Below are 19,719 nucleotides of genomic sequence, written 5' to 3'. Positions count from 1 at the left end.
TTCCTTTAAAATCTGGTTTTATCTGTTGAACAGCAGCTAACTTGTGCTCCTTGGCACAGAACAGAAAAGCGCTGTAGCACTGTTAGTCTCTCTATATCTTGGAAAATATTCTGAATTGCAGCTGTCATAATGTCTTGCAACACTGGAAGAAGCTTTGGTAATTTTGGTGGTCGGCTGCCCGGGCACATTTGTTCACCTGACAGTTTGTGAGGCCCTCCAGCACTGCTGAGAGCTGTATGTGCAAGTGATGCAGGGCAGAGGCAAACCATGCTGCCGTGTAGGCTCTTTAAGCATACACTTCTTTTTAGTCTTATTTTGGTAGAATAACTAAAAGATAATGTTTTGGCTCTGTACCAGGAAATGTGGTAAATTTTGAAGAATTAGATCATGTAGATCATTTAAGGAGCTTGAATAATGTCTTGCCATGCTGTCATAGAATCAATTTAGCGTAAAGAGAAGAGATTTTTGGTGGGTTTGGTTTTTTTCCCTTCCTTGGTCCTGACCTTGTCTGACTGTATGGCCAAAGTATGTTTGAGACGAGTTTATTTTTGAGTTGTTCAAGAACATGAAATTACTTTACGTGACTGCTCAGAGAGCACTGTATGCAAACAGCAGCGCTATTTCAGGGATGTTGTCCTTTGGACATAGGCCTGAAGAAATCACCAGAGATCCCATTGTGTTTTTTGCCACTGGAGGCCAAGTGCTGTCCTTACCTTTTCACTGAGTTTTGGCTAGGTGTTATCCCCCCTTCTCTTAGGCCCTTGCATAAAGTGGCTGATGCTTGTGACTGCATTTCAGCACATTTTTGATCTAAAGTGACTTGCATGCATTTGCAAGTTCTGAGGTTTTTTTCCACTTCAGAGATGTTACTGTAATGAGAAAAAAAATCACTGTTGTTGTAGAAGCTGTAAATAGGCAATCCAGATTTTCACGTGCAGTGCTAAAGCACACATGTAGAGGTACAACATTTTTCATTTCTGTTTCTGGCGAGGAAACGGCAGCTGACTGATAACGCTGGCCCATCTTGTGAACTTTTGCACAGATTTGTTAGTGTTACCCATTTTGCCTTCCAACAGCAAGGGGATTATGTGTCATTTTATTGTAACATCAGTCTGAAAAAGTTCCTCTTCTACTGATGCACTGTTGTTTTTTCTTTCTCCCCCCCCACCCTGTATCTCTCCAATTTTTACATGAAGCTTTCTCTCAAGCTGGTAAGCACATTTACAGCATGCCTGTCCTGTGTTTTAATCACAATTTTCTGTGTGTGTTTTAATGTGCACTGTGCCACATATGACATGACACTGAAATTAACTGTTAAATTTGTTTCTTCTTTGTGTTTGCTTTTTTGATATTTATCAGATAACTCTGAATACACAGGTCTGGAGTCTAATAGAGGTGATCAGAATTTAGTCTTTCTAATAAGCTGCTAAAAATTAACTCCCAATATGTAGTTTAGTTTTCACTTTTATAATCTAGGGCTATGAAAATGTAGAAAACCAGCATCGAGTAATTCTGCTACTCTAAGTATACATTAAAACATGTAAAGAAAAAAAAAGTCTCTGCTTGCTGGACATTTTCCAGTAAGAAATGCATGTCTTTTTGTGTAACTGCAAAGTTTGCTTTCCGTGTCCAGTATTACTGGAAATCTGCATCATTATCACTACATTTTACAGCCCTATGTAGTCCTTCAGAATAACTAATAATGATATTAATTAAAGTTCTGTAAACCTTAACCAACAAGGTTAACTCAGTCTGATCTGAATTCACAAATGGAGATACATACATATATATGAATCCTAAATTCTATCTTGGATGCATCTTGAACTACGGTAAGACAATATGTTACTGAGTTGGAAAGGGAAGGGGTGAACATATTTGGGAAAGCAAATTATGTGCTGAACTTCATACATAAGGTATTGTATTGCTTGAGATACTCCACACCTTGGTATGTTCTTGACAGCTTGTCTACATTCCTTTGTCCTTCAAGAGTCCAGTCACAAGGAGAATGCGACTGGTTTGCTGACCCACTTCATGCCGGCATGCAAGAGCTGCAAATGACTGATTGCAATTTTGGAGAGCTTCAGAGGATCTGCAGTAGTGCCTTAACTGCATTAGCTTGAAAGTTTTCTTATTCCTCACCAGTTAGTGCCTTTAGGTGCTCCCTTTCCCCTACACACATATTGGGTTTGGATACGTCATCGTGGACCTGTTCTGTTCATAGCAGCTTATTTAGAGGAACCTGATGTAGCTGTGGAGGTTTCAGGTCCTGCTGCTGCTCTGTCAACACAGTGACTTGCTTGGGTTCCATTAGCAGTATTGCTTCTCATTGAAGACCTGTGGTAGGTGTGAGGAATGATGGAAGTGTCTAGCTTACTTGCAAACCTTGTTCTTTTGGCTGTTGCCAAGCCACTGTGTGGTAGTCCAACACATTTATGTTGGGGATTTCCATTTGTTGTTTTCCTGGTCACAGTGCTAGTATGTTGTGTAGCTGAGCTAAGCCATTGTATGTAGGAATAAATCCTCCCAGAATAAATGGCTGACCTTGCCTTTCCCCAAGAATTGCACAAATCGGAAAGATGTGCAGAGAGGGCTGAGACCCATGTGCACCTCAGGCGGAGGAAGTCAGCTTGTTTGTCGTTTCCTCTTGGATCCTAGCTGTACAAGAGCCAAAACTGGGGCTGATAAACCTCGTGCTCTCCCCAAGCTTCAGCCAAGAAACTGGTCCTAACATGGCCTCTTTTTTCACAGTCCTTCATCTTGGGACAATTTGCATCCTAAATCCCAGTATCTTTATGCAAGGAAGTCTAGTGAGCACTGGCTCTGCTGGTCCTATGATAGAACATCAAAAATAGCACAGATTTCCCCCCTACCTCACTGTTGAAGGATTTCTAAAAATGCAGGCAATGCTCACTACTTGAGAGATAGCCCAGGTGTGTTTTTGCTTGAGAGCGTGAAATGTGTGCAGCATGTGCAAAAATTGCTCCCTGACTCTTCCTTTTGGAGAAGGAACTGTACTGATGGGAAATCATTGAGCATGGAATAAAGTCTGAGTGAGATCACCTCCTAGTCTCAGGCATGCATTTCTATGCAACACTAATGCTTTGGTCTGAAGCATTGTGAACAAAGATACTGAATTTAGTCCAACCTAGAGCTTTTAAATGAAGTTGAAGAATCAAAAAGAAGATGCTTTTCTAAATTTGTTTGACTACAACTATTGCATTCTTCTAATGTATAACTGGGGATATTTTCAAGCATATCTGTCTCTTCTGCTTAGAATTGAGAAGAATATGTTATATAGTCTTTCTTCTAACTGCTTTTTTATTTACAAAGCTATCTCAAATTGCTTGGCCTTAAAAAAATAAGTATGGCTTTAGTGTGTAGCTTATCTGTAAAATATATTGAATCACTCTCATGTTCAATGTGATGTGGGAGTTTCTGTCAAGCAAAATGTTATCATTAAAGAATGAATTAAAATAGATTGCTCCTGTGCCATGCACCACAAGTAATGTAAGCACTGTTAGGACTTCATGTGGTTAAAGTTTCAGAATTGGTATAACTTAGTTGTTTGCTTCCTTTGTCTTAAATTTGCTTTCTCATTGTCTCATGAAATGGAATTTTAAGTGTATTATTACACAGGTGATCAAGGCTTAACTAGATGCATATGCTATCTTTTACTGAAAATCTGTATGGCAGCAACTTCATTAGGTTTGCCCGTTCTATTATTTTGAAATGGCTGGACCAGAGGAGAAGGTGACCTGTTTGTAGTTGTCCTCCATCCCTCTGACACCCCCACACTTTATTTCTAAACATCTTGTTCTGCAACTGCAGAAGAAAGAGTTCACTGTCTTCGAGCACATTCAGTGCAGAGTTGAAAGGATCTAATGGCCAGCTTTTGTGGCAGAGTGTCCACTAAATCGCACTCCTCTGAGAGGCAGATTTGGCATTTTAGTAAGACTAATGTTGCAACTCTGCTCAAAAGCTTTCAGTAAGCCGGTGGGCCATTGAATTTGGTTACTCAGCTTTGTGTTTTTACCCTTCTTTCTCCCATAATCCAGTATTTCCCATTAGAAATGGGATGTGGAGTGAGTAGAAACCAAAGCAAGAAAAACCTGTACAAATTCAAGATTATGTACAAGAACCTCATTCTTTATGGTGCAACTAATTAGTATTGATGTGTGTTCAGTATAGCCCACCCAGACTGTCCCCCTTGCCTTCTTGCAAGACAAAAATAGGTGGTACTTTGAAGAAAATAGTATGGATGTATTTTATGTTCATCCATCTGCTGTATCAAATTGAGGCAATCGAGGAGAGGCATAGCAGTTTGAAGGCAGAAAAGGGTCTTTCAAGCAGAATCACACAAAGGTAACCACTGTGGTCTTTAGATGTTTTCTCCGGTTACGATTTCAAATTGATTGATTCTGTAGCTTTGATATAACTTGTGATTTTTATGCCAGTACAAGTGAGAGAGGAAAAATTGAGAGACTTTGACATGGACTGTGGATCCTGGAAAGCATGCAGCATGTTTTTAAATTGCAGAATCCCAGAGGAAGCACTTCTACTACCTTGGTGTGTTCAGGAGAGCCCTGACATAAATTAACTTTAAATTATTGGACCAACACTCAGACTATGCAAAGCAAGCTAGCAATTAGTAGTGTACATGTGAAGTGTGACTGTGACACAGGAGTAAAAGCTAGCAACTGATTTTATGGGGATGCTGGCTGTAGCAGAGTAGAAGAAGGCAGGAAGGATTGGCTTTCCGTGAGAATGGAACTCTGTTAAATAGAATCTGATGATAACTGTGGATAAAAATAGTTTCTCAGCTTAGCTGTTGAATTCTGGCATTCTTTAGTTGGTGGTCTCCCATTAGCCATTTGGTATGAAAGTGGGATGTGGTCCTGGGATTATTTCTAAGGCATCCAGATTCCTAACCATTCAGGGACTGGTAACGCCCAGTACAAATGATAACAATGCTTCAGACCATTGTGATTTTGCACAGATTTTTGTGAGCTGTTTTCACATTGCAATCCTGAAGGATTCTTTCAGGCTCTGATTTTTTTTTATTTTTTTTTTTTTTTAAATTTATTTCCTACCCCCTTCATTCCACTCTGTGCAGGGAGCAGGTCCGGAAGACTTCAGCAATCTCCCACCTGAGCAAAGAAGAAAGAAACTTCAGCAAAAAGTTGATGAACTAAACAAAGACATTCAGAAGGAGATGGATCAAAGGTATGTCAAACTTCTCCAATGAAAATGAAATAGGTAGTCTCATATAGAACAGAAACAATGAAAATACAAGAAAGAGCAAATAAGAGCAAGGTTCTAGGTTTGTTTAATGTGCTGTTCCAAGAAAAGAACAACAGAGTTTACATACAGCTAAAACACTTGAGAGATGCAAGGCTCTCCACAATGCAGATTCTGAAATCAGTTATTTAATTTTGGCTGCTGTGGGTCAGAGCTGGGGCAAAAGCTGGCTCTCTGTTTATTCCATTCTCCCACCTCAGTGTAATGCATATCCTGCCTTTGGAACCATGAGAAGAGAAGATCCTGGTATAAGGATGGGAACAATATGAGTGTAACAATTGGAGACAGTTTTCCCTTCTTTCTGGAGCTGCTCTCTTGGGCTTTCACAGGAGAGCAGCAGTTTAATTGTGAGCCAAAGGTTACTGTTAGATACACGAAGTTTGTTTCTTGATGTGAGCTGCTCCTGAGGGTGTGTTTTAGGAAAGAACACGATGCAAATACAGCCTCAGTCAAAGGTACAATAATAGATCTCTCAGCACTAAGCAGAGCGCCTGTTACTGTATGATGGGCATGGGCAGATCCCAACAAGAGAGGCTGTTAGCATGATAACATCATCAAAAGTGCTGATTGATTGGTGTGTATCTTAAGATTCTCGATCTGTAGCTTACATTTCCTAGAAGCAGAAAGATAATGATTCCTGTGCTTTTGTCAATGCTTTTTCTACAAGGCTGCATTTATCATTTTGGTTGAGAATAAGCCATTTTAGTTACATACTTTTTATTGATTCTGGCAGCCTGTATTCGTTGCTTTGTTTGTGTTCACATTCTGCAGTTGCACGAGAGATTGAGCATGTTATGTTTGCAAGAGACAGAACTTTTCTTCCCTGAGTGATTTCAAGACCTAGCTTCTCTGGTACTAGTCTATCCCTAAATGCCGCTTTGTGTTTGTACAGAAGTGCCTACGTTTTCTGCTAGCTTGCTTTGAAGAACCTGTTTATTTGTCTAGTAACCCAAGCTTTCTTCTTTATGTTTTATATCACAAATAAGAAAAGAAAACTGCATGTGGTTATATGAGTTCTCATTGCTTTGTTTTTTTGCTCTGCGGTAACTTATATTTGTCTCAGTACAGATTTTCCTTTCTGCTCTGTATTGATCCTAAGGTAACCCACTGTTAAAACTGGATATGAAATCAGAGCAGAATGAAGTTATTTTAAATAAAGATGGTATATGATTGAGGAAGTAGCACCAGCAGTTAAATAAGAGTTAAAAAAATAGTAATAATCATGACTCATATGTTTGCAATACTGTCCCTTAGGGCTTCAACCACAGAGCAGTCCCACTTCCTTGCCACCCACACTTTTTCCCATTTTCTATACACAAAAAGCAAAGGCAGGCACAGGATTGCAATTGTCAAGAGTTTGGTGGGAAACTCTAAAATATAAAGCGTGTTAACTTGAGTCGTGGGACTCAAATTAACCTTTCTTCCCCCAACTAATGCCTAGAGAAAAGCTGAATAGCTGTGCCAGTAATACAGGAAATCCGCTTGTAAGTCCACCCTTCTCTAAGCTCTGAAATGTTCATCATCATGCAGATAACTTTTTTCTGTAAGTTCAGCCTCAACTTGGCTCGGGTCAAAGGCAGCACACTGCTGTTAGTGAGAGCTCTGCAGGCTTTCCTAAGGGAGCTCACGAAGGCGTGTTCTACGTTAATCTTGGCCTTATAGTACCACATTCATCATAGCAAGCCTTAAAATTAACATCTCTGAAACCCTAGGCATTTGGCATCTGGGTTGATAGGAAACACAGCCCCCAGAAAGAGTCTAGTAAAAACGCTGTATAACTTAACAGGATGCAGGATCACATTATGTGGCCTAAGGTCCATCTGTCGTTGTGCTGTGACAAATGCAAACCATATGGATTTAGCTTTGTTTTAAGCAGTGTGAATAAATATCTTACAAATGATTTTGGTTGCAAAAGACAAACTGCAACAGGCAGGGTGAGAATTTCTGGTTAGCACTCCATTTTTATTATTAATATGTCCACATCCAGCTCTTTGTCCTAGTTTCTCAACTGGAGTTCAGCCCTTGATGGATAATAATGATGCAACTGTTCGTCTGTGCCCCAAAAACTGGGGTGATACTCATCTAGAAAGTTGAAGCTGTCACTTGTTGCAATGGTTGTAAGATTTATTTATTTTTTATTATTTTTTTTCCCCCAGGGTTAGCAAGTAGATATTGTAGTACTAAATAGAAGAACGTGTCAGGCTAAAAGGCAATACCAAATTCCTCCTTTTGGCTTGCAAAAGGCCACTGTCCAAGAATTCAGTTGTTTTTCCGCTAGGATTCTTCAAGCGGGGCACGTGGAGCCTGAATCATTTGGTCTAAATGTGTTGTGTGCTTGTACTGACACAACACCTCCTGTGTAGCTTCACAATCCACTGGTGAGGCTCCTCCTGCCAGCCTTGCTCACATGAAGAACCCTCAGCTGCCTGTAGAGTGAGGAGCTCCTTTTAATGTAGGAGGCTGAAGAGTTTGGCTTGTGTACAATGTCTCTGTCTTGTCACGTTGTAGGTAAAGGTGTCACTCACTTTTTTTTCTATCTCTGACAGTGTAAATTCTCTTCTGGCAGGTGACTTTACTGTTATTTTTTAATGGCTGGTTCTATAGAGGGCAAAAGCCCCTGTCTGGATGTTCTCAGTTACCTTGGTAACAGATAAGGCTTGAACCACACAGTAGAGAAGAGGCAGTTTATTATCCTTTCATTTGCCCTCATTTAGAGAAGGGCATTTGCCCCCAGCCGCACTAACATGTTTTATTTTTCTTCTGTCTCTCAGAGATGCCTTAACAAAAATGAAAGATGTGTATGTCAAGAACCCACAGATGGGAGACGCAGCGAGTGTGGACCACAGATTAGCAGAACTTGGACAGAACATTGAAAAGTTACGACTGGAGGTTCAGAAGTTTGAGGTATGGGAAGAGACATCTCGGTACAAAGTAGCTCAGCATATGCTTAGTTCTAAGCAGGTGCTTCATTGCTGTTCCAGATGTATTGATGCATTTTCTTACTATGTATAGGTAAGTGCTACTTAAGCACTTGCATTATTTGAGATCTTTGAGCCTATTTGTGTAACACAAATATGCACCATCTCTTGTGACTGTCAGTCAACAGTCCTGCTGTTTAATTTGCCACAGAAAACAAATTGTGCTAAGTGGAAGATAAGAGAAAATGTAGTGCTCTCTGGACTGCCCAGAGGGGTTCAGATGCTTATTTGATTAATTAAATAATTTGAAGCATCATGTTACAGATGTCTGGGGAAAATCAGAGGAACATAAATGTAAAGCACCATTTATAGTCTAGCAGCAAGACAGAAGCCATGAGATTAAATATCTTTTAAGGAATAGCCTGCCATTAACAGGAAGCTTCTTAGAGATACAAAATCTCAAGAACGTAAGGAGTATTTGAAATATATGAAACCATTATTATTACACAAGAAGAATTACAGGGCTGAGAAAAGACTTGACTCTGTAAGTTACGCTATGTACATAAACAGATACAGCCCATTAATTTTAGATGTTTCTTACAGTTGTTGCTTTACTATCCATTGCTTTCTTAGCCATTTGAAAATCACTGGATCTTTCATTCTCCCCAGCTTTAGTCCTCTTGTATTCAGCAGGCAATGAGATTGCTGTGTTTATGGTGTTACTGAGACTTCTGTAAGCTGCCACACATCTTTTTGCTTTATTGTGACTAGAGCAGTAGCATCTCCCAACAGCTGTTGTTAACTGCTTCTCTTGGGTCACAATGTTTTCCACACCTGGTGTCAAAAAAGAATTGAGTTTTCTGTGTGTTTTTTGGCAAGATGAATAGATTTAATACACGCTTAAAGTACGGAATCCATACCCCCTGACAACTGCAACTCAGAGGAGTTTACAATCTGATTTTAGTTCAATAGTCTGAATGTCAAATATAACACAGCAAAGTAAAAGCAACATATATCCCCTGGCAAGTTGAAGCATGAGAGATGCATGACGCTTCTTTTCCCTTGCAGGGCTGGCTGGCTGAGGTGGAGGGCAGGTTACCTATGCGGACTGAACAGGCGCGGCGGCAGAGCGGACTGTATGAAGCCCAGAACACTTCAGCAGTAAACAGCTGTGCGCAGGACCGCGAGAGGTACAGTATCTGTACAGAGCTGTCCTGTTCAGACTGATAACTGGACCGGCTTTCCTTAGCTTATTAATCAGGAAAACTGTAGCTCTGCAGCATTCAGGAACTTCCTCTGTAACCAGACTAAAGGCAGGCACTCTGTGAAGTACCTGATTTTAGCATATAGAAGATCCCAACTTTGAGCCACTTTTCTGAATATGATGAAATATGTAATAGCCTCTACACTCACTGCTGTGAAGGTGAGTGAGGTAAGGTGCATTTTTTATAGCTTTTGATGGGAAAAATGACTGGTCTCACCCATCGCTTCATGGCAGCTGCTAGTGTAACAGCCAGTTCTGAGCATGCTTTGGAATTGCTGAGCTGCTCCAGCTACAGTTGCTCACCTTCCCTTAAGTGTCTGGTAACCAAGTCATTCTCTTTGCTCCGGAGATTGGTCGCTATAGTTGCTGTGTATTTTCCTCTCTTGAGCAGCCCAGATGGCAGTTACACAGAAGAGCAAAGTCAGGAGACTGAGATGAAAGTACCTGCAACGGATTTTGATGATGAATTTGATGATGAAGAACCACTACCCACCATAGGAACGTGTAAAGCACTCTATACATTTGAAGGTATCACTCAAACTTTACTCTCATTTCACTTACTGTTTTGTTTAGTTCATAGGCCAAGGACAAGTGGGAAACATTCATTTAACCCCTGCACTGCTTAAATAGACAAAGAAAGGACAAGTGAGGCTCTGGCATGATTCTGTTTTGTAGACAGTGATTTGTCTCCTGTTACGCAGGGACATGGCAAGAAAAAGACCCAAAACTCTAATGTCAGGATCACATTAATCTGGTTCTTTGTGTACACACTGTTGTCTCCAGAATCACGTGCTCTTGTTCTTGCTGCTAGTGATGCAACGAAGGTTGTGTCAGCATGTGGTCCAGGTGTGCCCTGAGCACCCCCCACTGCATCTGTGGTTCCCATTGTGCAGGACAGCCTAAACTCCACGTTACTGTGTGTTTCAGGTCAGAATGAAGGAACAATTTCTGTAGCAGAAGGAGAAATGCTCTATGTAATAGAAGAAGACAAAGGTGATGGGTGGACACGAATCCGAAGGAACGAAGATGAGGAGGGCTATGTCCCTACGTCGTATGTTGAAGTCTATTTGGACAAAAATGCCAAAGGTGCTATGACTTATATTTAATACTATTATTATTACTTTATTTGCTTTCACAGAGATTCCAACCCTGGAGCTGCTCTGTGTTGCGGATAGAGGCTTTTTAAAAGTCTGTACAATGCCACAAAGTGCATTATTTTGTACATGGACTAATATGGCTTGCTGTACTGCAAAAAAGCGCTTTTTACTGCTCAGAGAAGGATAGTGTGGTAGACTGTAAAACTAGAGGGGAAATGCAGCCTTCCCTAGACAGTGCTTGTTCAACTGTCACTGCCATTGCACGCCCAACTTAGTGCAGGAAACACAAAGCCATTTGGAAAAATATGGACTCTCCTCAGATATCCAGGTGGCATCTCAGACACATTCACAAGTCAGCTCTTTGTCCCAAACTGGTTCAGTGGAATGTTCTATGGGAAGTATTTAGACTGCTGTTTTGTGTCTCCATGTGGTAGCTTTTCAGAGCCTAATGTGTTCTGTGGACCTTTTGGATTGAAACCTGGTTGTCACTTAGTGTGTTTGGAAGGGGAAGGAGAAGTCTTGCCAAAACCTGTCTGCACAGCACTCTTTGGTCCCTGAAAAATCAGTAAAACATTAACGTTAAGAAAGATCCTCTATTCTTTCCCGCCTTGATACATTTCAGAAAATGGTCTTTTGGGTGTATTTGCTGTTTCAGATGAAATACAGTTATTTCAGATGACCATAACTAATGGTTTAACCTTTTACTCACACATGATCAGTGGAGGCATTCAGAGTTTAGACTCGCAATCTTCTGTTTCTTTGTTGCATTTAACTCCTCACAAAGAGGTGTATTGTCTAAGTAAGCAGTGCTACAGGGGAATCCTGGCTGGAATAGATGCTAGCACCATGAACACCTGGTAATGTAATACTCCAAGAAATCAGAAGATTTTAGTCCTATTTCAAACAGGATGTGTTTGAAGTCCACTGTTAAATAATTTGTGGTTTTTCAGTCACTTAATCCTTCAGATTATTGTTGTGTTTCCTAGACCTTAGAGTTCTTGGTGTGAAACAAGCTGTCTCATCCAATTCAAAAGAAAATTAACCATTCTCATTGGGATTTATTGACAGCAGGAAGAGAGGAGTAGGACTGTCTCGGTACACAAACACTATAACTTGATCAGTTCACTGTCTTGGATTCAGTATTGAACAGTGCAGTGCCTTGTCTGCTGCATATGAAAGTCTGCGGTCTTGTTTATTTTGCCATAATACAGTAGTTTTGTGTTTGTGTTGGCAAATACAGGGTCAGTTGAGATGCAAGAGAGTGCAAAAAGCTCAGCCCCTCTGTCAGTTTTTATTAACCTTTGAAAGAGGAACGTGGATTGTACATTCTCTTTACTTCATATTCAGAACAAGGCAGAAAGCACAGAATGGGAGATCACATCTTAGCCCTGTGTTCTTTCCTATGGAGATCAGCTGCTTTGTGTGTGGCAGTAGTTGAAAGCAACATTAGTATTCTGCTGGAAAATTTGTTGTTCAGCAGTGTAGGCTGCTTGAAACAGCTAAGCTGGTGTGGCATCTAAATCTGTCTTAAGTAACAAGCATGGCTCTCCTGCCCTCAGAATTGCAGTGTGGGTCACATCAGTGAAATGTTACAGCAAATCAGCTATTTACGAACAGAGCAGCAGGTTGGATGGGCAGTGAAGCAAAGCGTATCTCTGGGTGGGGTGAGAAACCCTGACACAGTCCTGCTAACTGAACTAGCAAAAGTTGTTTGTTTTTTTTTTTTTTTAATTTACCCTTCTGGAGAGAACATTGCAGGAGTATTGCAATACTAGCCAGAAACTTGTATTAGTATGTTAATGGTATTATGTAAGTTATAGGATGATGCTGAATGATTGTAAATATGCAGTCTGTGCTGGGAGTGAATGCAAATACGGTTGCAGCCACTTCTATAGCAACAGTGGAGGTTTTTCAGAACATTTTTCCATTCATTTTGCTGGAATTCAGGAGCAAAATCAAATGTATCTGTGAATATCTAATGTAAAGGAACTATAATATTTACCTCTTTTACTTCTCAATTCTATGGTTAAGAAGAAAAACTAAAAGAGAACTTGCCATAAAGTGTCACAGTAGCAGTATAAAGATTTGGGGGAAGTGCTACTGTGTTTAAAAGACAAACTTTGTTGCAAGCTCCAAATTTCTCATTTGATTTTTAATGTATTAGTATAAGTGACTTCATTCAATCCTTGAAATGGAAGCTACGACATTCCTGAAAATGGCACTGTAAATACTAAAGCATTTACAAGCTTCAGTAGTTCTTTCCTCTCTTTGGAAAGAAGCTTGAGCAGCTGGTTAGAGCACACTCTAAAGGTTAGTTGTGTGAAGGGTGGGAGCATTCACACCAGTTCCAAGTACATCTGTGACTCTTCTAACCAGTAGAACCAATTCTGGCTCGGGCGTACCTGCCTGACCAGGTTGTGCCAGTGCCGTGAGCCAGAGGCAGCTCTGCCTGAGAAATGCAACTGCAAAATGCTTTGTGAAAAGCTGCTTGGCAGCTGGTGATCTTTTTCAGTCAGCTGAAGCCTGTGTTGTCAGGGCTTTGCTGCCAAACCTGAGATGAATAGGACAGGTAAGTCGATCTGTTGCAGTCACCCTCCTGATTGTAGCTTTTATGGGAGCCAAGCTAGGTATGCGTACTCCTCACCTGTGTGAGGGCTGTTTGTAAAGTTTACAATGGTACCTGTGGTCAGAGGGTGTTAGCAAACCCTGTCACAAAAAAGAACAGTAATGTCTATCTTGTTTTGCCTTTTTTTTTTTTTCCAGATGTGTACAAATCACTTCAGAAAATCTCTGAGTAGGTTTGCATAGGCCTGTTCACCTTTTACTCTACTGGTTTGCTGCTACGGTTGTTTTAAGAGCTCTATTTCAGAAGGTTTTCTTTAGAAGAGATGAATGCACATGTCATATCTCCAGCAATGAAAGACTCTCGTTAGGTACCATTCACTCAGCTGATGCATGTATAAGTTCACCTATTGAAATTTAAATGTGCATCACTACCAATGAAAGTACTGGCCCGACTGTATGAATTTAGTTGTAAACAGCATTATTGTCCTTTCTGATAGAAATGAGAGCCACCATGGTTCATTCTGTTTGTGATGCATGCAGGAAACTATTAAAAATGCTAAAAACCATGCAGACTAAGAATTGGATCTGTTGGATGTAAACTCATGTTTTGGGGCTTACACCTACCTCTCACTGCTAGTGAATGAGGAAGAAAACTCCTCTGTGCACACGTGGGTATAGCTTCTTGCAGGGCTTTTCTGCACCTATCAGGTTTCTGGTGCTCACAACTGTCGAATATAGGAACTAGTTGGGCCTTTTTTCTCAAGACTGACCATACTGTCTCTTATTGAATATGGTACGTCATATTCTTCTTGGGAACAAAATGTCTTTCACTGAGGGATGTTGTGAAATAGTGTGATACACAAAAGAACTTGCATGAAATAACCAGCTTTATATAAACTCTCCATTGCACCCAACAAAAATGCTGCATTCACTTCCACCAGAAAGACTGGCTGTCTGGGTGACATGCAAGTAATAGAGGCTGTTTTGTGAAGTTAAACTTCCTGATAAAAAAATTTTGGAGCCAGGGGCTGATTAGGATTTCAGCTCCTTTCCCGCTGTGGGTCTGTTCCTTCTCACCTCCAATTATATAAATAAATCTTTATGGACAGCTCTGTGATTCTCAGTGTTGCAGCTCTGCTGTTTGTTTGCTGTAACTGTTATGCAGAGCCTTGACTTATATAAATAAATAAATAGGTAAAAGTTAACCATGCTGATGCACTTTTTATCTAGGATATATCTGATTATTTAATGCTTGCCAAATTATTTAGGAAACAGTAATTATAAACTGGACTGTGGCTTTTTAAAATCCTTTTGTTAAATACTTGCCCTTAGTTCTCCCAGTATAAAAAAAACCCACCTGTATATAACATAACTTAAAACCTAAAGTTACTTGAATTTGAATTGTTTTTATCCTTTTATATATGTATAAATATAAATGGGTTTATAGGCTGTTCTGCTTAACCTAGCTGCTGTTTGGTAACTACTCAGTCCCTCTTATGTTGATAAAACGTTTTTGGTTACTCAGCTGCCTGCATCTGGTTGGACTTGCATAGAAACTTTTGTTTTGTGTTAAGGTTTGTTAAATCTGGCCAGTGTGGTTGTTTTGTTTCTATTCTTGTTTTTTAAAGAATCATCATCTGTCAGGAATCTCTTTATAGCTTGATGTACCACGGTGTCTTCTAATAAACATTATATTTTCTCATTCCTGTGAGGTTTTTTTTTAATGGCATTTCATTTAAGTTTAACTTTAGTAAGGCAAAGCAAATGGCCCAGAGCTGCTTTTCACCTGCTTCCCACAATAAGTACAAACGCAATTCCTTTTCAGAAAAAATACTTTGTTGTGGCTCTGTGAAAACTTTTTTGTGCTGTCACTTGGAATTTTTTTTCTTTTATGGAAGTGGGTGCAAAGGAGATCAGAAGGTTCCTCTCCTCTCTCAAATGCAAGGGGGTTTAGACTCATCCTGTATTCCCTTGAATACAGCGGTCTCTTTGGCCAAGTCACGCTTCTGGATTGTAGCTGCACTTAGCCACAGATAAAACTTACCCTCAGCAAGAAGTCTGTGAGTACAGGGATGTGACAAAGGATGGGTTTAGAGGCTAAGACTGCTTTCACTTACCTGTTTATTTCTGGAATTCCCTTAAAAATGAAAGCTCTTTGCAGCCTGTTGTGGAAAGGATGGCTAGTCTGGATTAGTCTGCAAAATTCTTTGTGGTTTAGCTTCCTGTTGGTATTCTTCAGTATCATTCATGGTCTCTGGAGCTGTCACTTGAACAGAAACAGTACTTCTTTGCAGACTGAAAATTAAAAAGCCGTTTGTTTTCTCTATTGCACTAAGAAAGCACTGGCAGGGTCCTGCTCCTGAGTTTTAGATCCTCCTCTCGGAGGAGAGCAGTGTCCCAGTGATGCTTATCCCCAGGCTGGAGGGAAGGGCTGAGGGTGAATGATTACTGTTTGAGTGCTGGCAGTGTGTGCCCGAATTCAGGAGCCTTCTTTAACCCCTTGTAACCTGATAGATGCTTGGATGCTGTACTTCCTTTAACCTCCTGTGGGCAGTGCTACTCTTAAGGGATCCCATTTTCCTCAGCCTCTTTCTAATCCAGTCTCTTTCTTTTTGTCTTTCTTATGTTTTAGATTCCTAAAGGTGTTTGTGCTGGTGCAAGAACCTCGGGGCGAGCTTGTCACAGAAGGAGAAACAAAATGGTCTGTTTACCCTGCAGGCAGTTAAAACACACCCATGGAAAGCCAGACTCCCAGTCTTGTCTGGAGTTCCCACTTGAAAAATTCAGACCTAAATTCCATCCCAGTATCATTCAGATGCTTGCTCTTTTTCATGGCATGCTACTTGTGGCTCAGATTAACTTAACAGCCTTTCCCACTCTTCTGCCAGCTTGGCACAGCCCCTCTGTAAAACATAACCAACACTTCCCTGCCCTACCCCCACCCCCCCCCACCCCCCCAGTTCCTCCCACCACTGGTCAAAGAACTGCTGGTTGCCCTTTGATGCAGGGGGTAACCAGAGAGTCCCAAGCATGTACTGGTCTATCTTCTGTCCTCCCTTGTCCCTCAGTCCATCTGAATGTATGCACTGGTCCATCAGCATTTCACACGGTGCCTTTAGTGCTAATCCTGCAGGTAGTCTCATCAAATAGCTTGGAAGGGAGGTGCATACATGTGGAAAGCCTCCCCTGGGAACAGTGGTACAGCAGCTGGACTGGGCTCTGAATTTGCAGATATTAAATTTGATCCACATGCATTTTTCAGTATTCTGCTTTCCTCAAAAGGTCACTAATACTTGTCAGCCTTTTTTTTTTCTTTAAATCTAGGCTGATGCTCATTCCAAGTATTAAATCCCTATGACCTTGCTGTTTCCTGAAAGCCTTCAAGCTCACGTATGTACGCTTGTTTTCCTGCTTGTTCTCTCTTCCACCTCCTCTTTATTCCCCCCTCCTCTCTCCTTCCTCTTTCTCTCTCTCTCTCTCTCACACACACACAGACACACACAGAGACACTGGCATTTTGGTTTGAAGCCCCATTTTGCTCGTTACAAGGGCCTCCGTTTTGCTCTCGTTTCAGTCTGCATGCTCGCCCTGTTGCCTTGCCTGCGCCCACCTTCCTGAGGGTCACGTTATTTTGTGGCTCGTTGTTAATCTCTTTGCAGTTTTCTTTTGTTGGTTTGTTTTTCAGCGTTTCAGACCTGCCTTCTCCTTTTGCATGACCTCTTGTGCGTTCTCATCAGTTAATGTTTGAATAACAGAATTTTTTTAGAAAAATAAGAGAAAAGAAAAAAAGAAACTGCACTCTATTTCGTTCTCCCACCTTGTCATGGACTGGACCTCGACCCAGAAGCCAGACAGGAATCGTGACCATCCTGTTCTCACATGGTTTTATTTGAAGCAGAAGTAGCATGATAAGTGATGCTGCACTTTATCATGTCATGCAGTGGAGAGAGAGCTATAATATCTCCAAATATCACGTGATCTGGACCTCAACTGCCTAAGAAAGTGTCAGTTGCTTTCTAAACTTCTGTATTACAACTGTTGGTTTCCCCTGAATCTTTACCATGCCTAGGATTTTACAGTCATCTTGTACATGTTTGAGCCCCCTAAGAGTCAGTTGCTACTTAATAGCTCCTGAGGGCCTAATTTATTCAGAGATCAACACATTGTTTGGGGGAATCTACTTGCTCTTGGCGAACTTCAGCATATTTTGTAAAATCCCCAGAATTTGAGAAAATTGATATGGAAGCCACTATGGGCAGTGACCCTAAAGTGAAACCTCTCAGGTTTAGTTTGCAGACAAACGTCTGTCTTGTTTTGCTGTCTGCTGTGCTTTTGTGCAGGGTCAGCATATAGAAATGTGCCCAAGAGCCATGTACTCTCCATGTTGGGGATTGCCAAGGTCATCCCCACTCAGGATGAAGTAATTTTTGAGTTGGGTTACATGTTGTGTTCATAACTCTGTCCCTTTCTCTCCGTTCAAGTTACCAACTTTTATTTTTAATAGCACAAAGTCCCTCGGTCCTACAGTTAGTACTGTAGCTGTTGTATAATGGTGCTTAATATCTGCAAGCATCAACCAGCAAAAGGTTATGGTTTTTAATCTAATGCAAGTGGCTCAGGAGCCTGTATTGAGAAGCAGGCGATACCAACGCTGAAGCCGTTCAGCTACAGTGTTAGCGGCGTCAGAAGGGTCATAATCAATTAAATTACCATGCTTGTCGTTGCTGCTACTGTGGTCACTTAACTGTTTAGATCCATGAGCCTCCGATAGCAGAATGTGATCCACAGGGTTGGCACCTGTGGCTTTGTACAAAGATTTGTGCAAAGGCTTTGTTGCATCCATCTGTCAGGGGATCTAAACAGTTAAGCAGTTAACAGGTGTGCAAAAATATCTTTAAAATATTTTTAGCTGCAGTATTTTTATTCTCGTGTCCAATGCACTGTTGAATCAGCAGCTAGAATAATTCATTTTCACCTATTGTTGTGCCATCTATGTAAAAATTAGATAAAAGTTTGCTTTTATATATTTAATCTAGGTGGACAGTATATTATTGTCAGCCTCTGTGGAACATTTGAACAATTGCAATGTCTGTGTTGCTAAATAGCGCTTTAGAAGGAGCATTAGCTTTAGCTGACTGATTTCTTCAGAAGTTTTATTAAAAGACCATGTATGGAGTTTTTATAAACTTGGCAACTAATTCCCAAAAGCCCAGATCTTAAAACTTACTGCAAGAAAAAAAATAGCGATAGTCATGTATTGTAGCCTACACGTTTATTCTGCTGCCTTTATTCAGGGTAACGAATGAGTAACTTTTGTAGAATTTACCTTTTGCAAAATCTGAAGGACTAAATATGTGACTGGTTTATAAAAACTCTGCTTGAATTGACTAATCTTGCCCAGAAGTGTGGACTGTACATCCTATGAAATCTCATTATCCCCAGCAAAAGTCTCTAATGCCCTTTCTTTAACACCTGTAAATAGAGAAGAAACATATTTACTGATACTGAAAGTTGTGTTTAATGCTGAGTATTTTTCAGAAGTTCATTTAGTTTGATGCATATTGTTCTTCGTTTTTTGTTTTCCTGCCTGAAGTGTCAAAAGACCTAAAAGAAGCCAAATTCTATTTTAACATGATGATGTTGAGCACTTTTTTATTTGTATATGTGTGTGTATGTGTGTTTGAGCACTGATCTCTAGATTTTGGTGACATCTCAGTGTTGTGATTTCATTGCCAATGTAAAAGGTTCTGGTGTTGCCCATTCATTTCTGGAGACAGAATTCAACCAAATAAAGTGCTTCCATTTGAAAGCGAATATTGACCTTGTAACAATGAAAAGAAAGTCATCCACATATTTAAATAAACATTTACTTCCAGAAATACAGTTTCACTGGACCCTTTTGATCATCCAGAGAAGAAGAAAAATGGTTTTGTCGCTTCTCTTTCCCAATAAAAAAGGCTATGCCTCTTTGCTGGGGCGTCTCTGATTTGCTGAGGTATTCTAGCCATTGCTCTCCAGTGAGCTTTCTGCCTTACCACAAACATTTCAAGTTGAGAACAGGAATTTAGCTGTGACTTACTGTTTCAGCCAGATAAAATATTATAGCCTGAAACTCCCCTAAGCTGCCCTCTTATTTCTCATTATTCTCCTTGACTATGGAATGGATTTTGGTTTCACTTCCAGCTATAAAATTTACAACAAATAAGCAGAAACAGCCTGTTCCAGTGGGGTGCTTGTGTCTAGCTGCTGCTGACATACTCTTATTCATGGTACTTGCTTTTTTCTTTGGTTTTTTTTATTTCATATTATTTCATACTGGAATTTTCAGGTATTTGACGTATTAATTTGGCTCTGCCTGTACCTTCAAGTGACTGTCCCACATAGTTAATTCCTATCAGGTCACTTTGAGGCACAATTTTATCAAAATTTTACCTTTCCAGCTGGCACTGAAGAGAAACTGAGGTGGTTGGGGTTTTTTTTGTTTTGTTTTGTTTTCATTTGGTCATCTGAGGAGGAAGAAAAATGCACTGTGCTGGTTGGAGTTGTTGGTGTACTTGGGAAAGACAGGTGGATCTTG

General features: G+C 40.5%; 1 protein-coding gene across 21 annotated transcripts in view; it reads left to right on the top strand.

The window, feature by feature from the left end:
• FNBP1 (formin binding protein 1) overlaps positions 1–18,777 on the top strand; it is a 103,928-nt gene extending 85,151 nt beyond the window's left edge. For 5 of the 21 annotated variants that reach the window (XM_049833095.1, XM_049833086.1, XM_049833082.1 and 2 more), the window contains 8 exons: positions 1,197–1,211; positions 1,360–1,395; positions 5,114–5,223; positions 8,070–8,202; positions 9,285–9,406; positions 9,869–10,008; positions 10,408–10,566; positions 13,341–14,844. In XM_049833095.1, the coding sequence (XP_049689052.1) occupies positions 1,197–1,211; positions 1,360–1,395; positions 5,114–5,223; positions 8,070–8,202; positions 9,285–9,406; positions 9,869–10,008; positions 10,408–10,566; positions 13,341–13,375 (750 nt within the window). In that variant the 3' untranslated portion in view covers positions 13,376–14,844. The other 16 variants (XM_049833096.1, XM_049833087.1, XM_049833084.1 and 13 more) reach the window with 8 other exon arrangements.
• Positions 18,778–19,719: the final 942 nt, after the last annotated feature.

This window comes from Accipiter gentilis, chromosome 29 (assembly GCF_929443795.1).
Source record: "Accipiter gentilis chromosome 29, bAccGen1.1, whole genome shotgun sequence".
Classification (NCBI taxonomy): domain Eukaryota; kingdom Metazoa; phylum Chordata; class Aves; order Accipitriformes; family Accipitridae; genus Astur; species Astur gentilis.
Note: the sequence above shows the minus strand (reverse complement) of the source record. Positions and strands in the feature narration are given on the sequence as shown.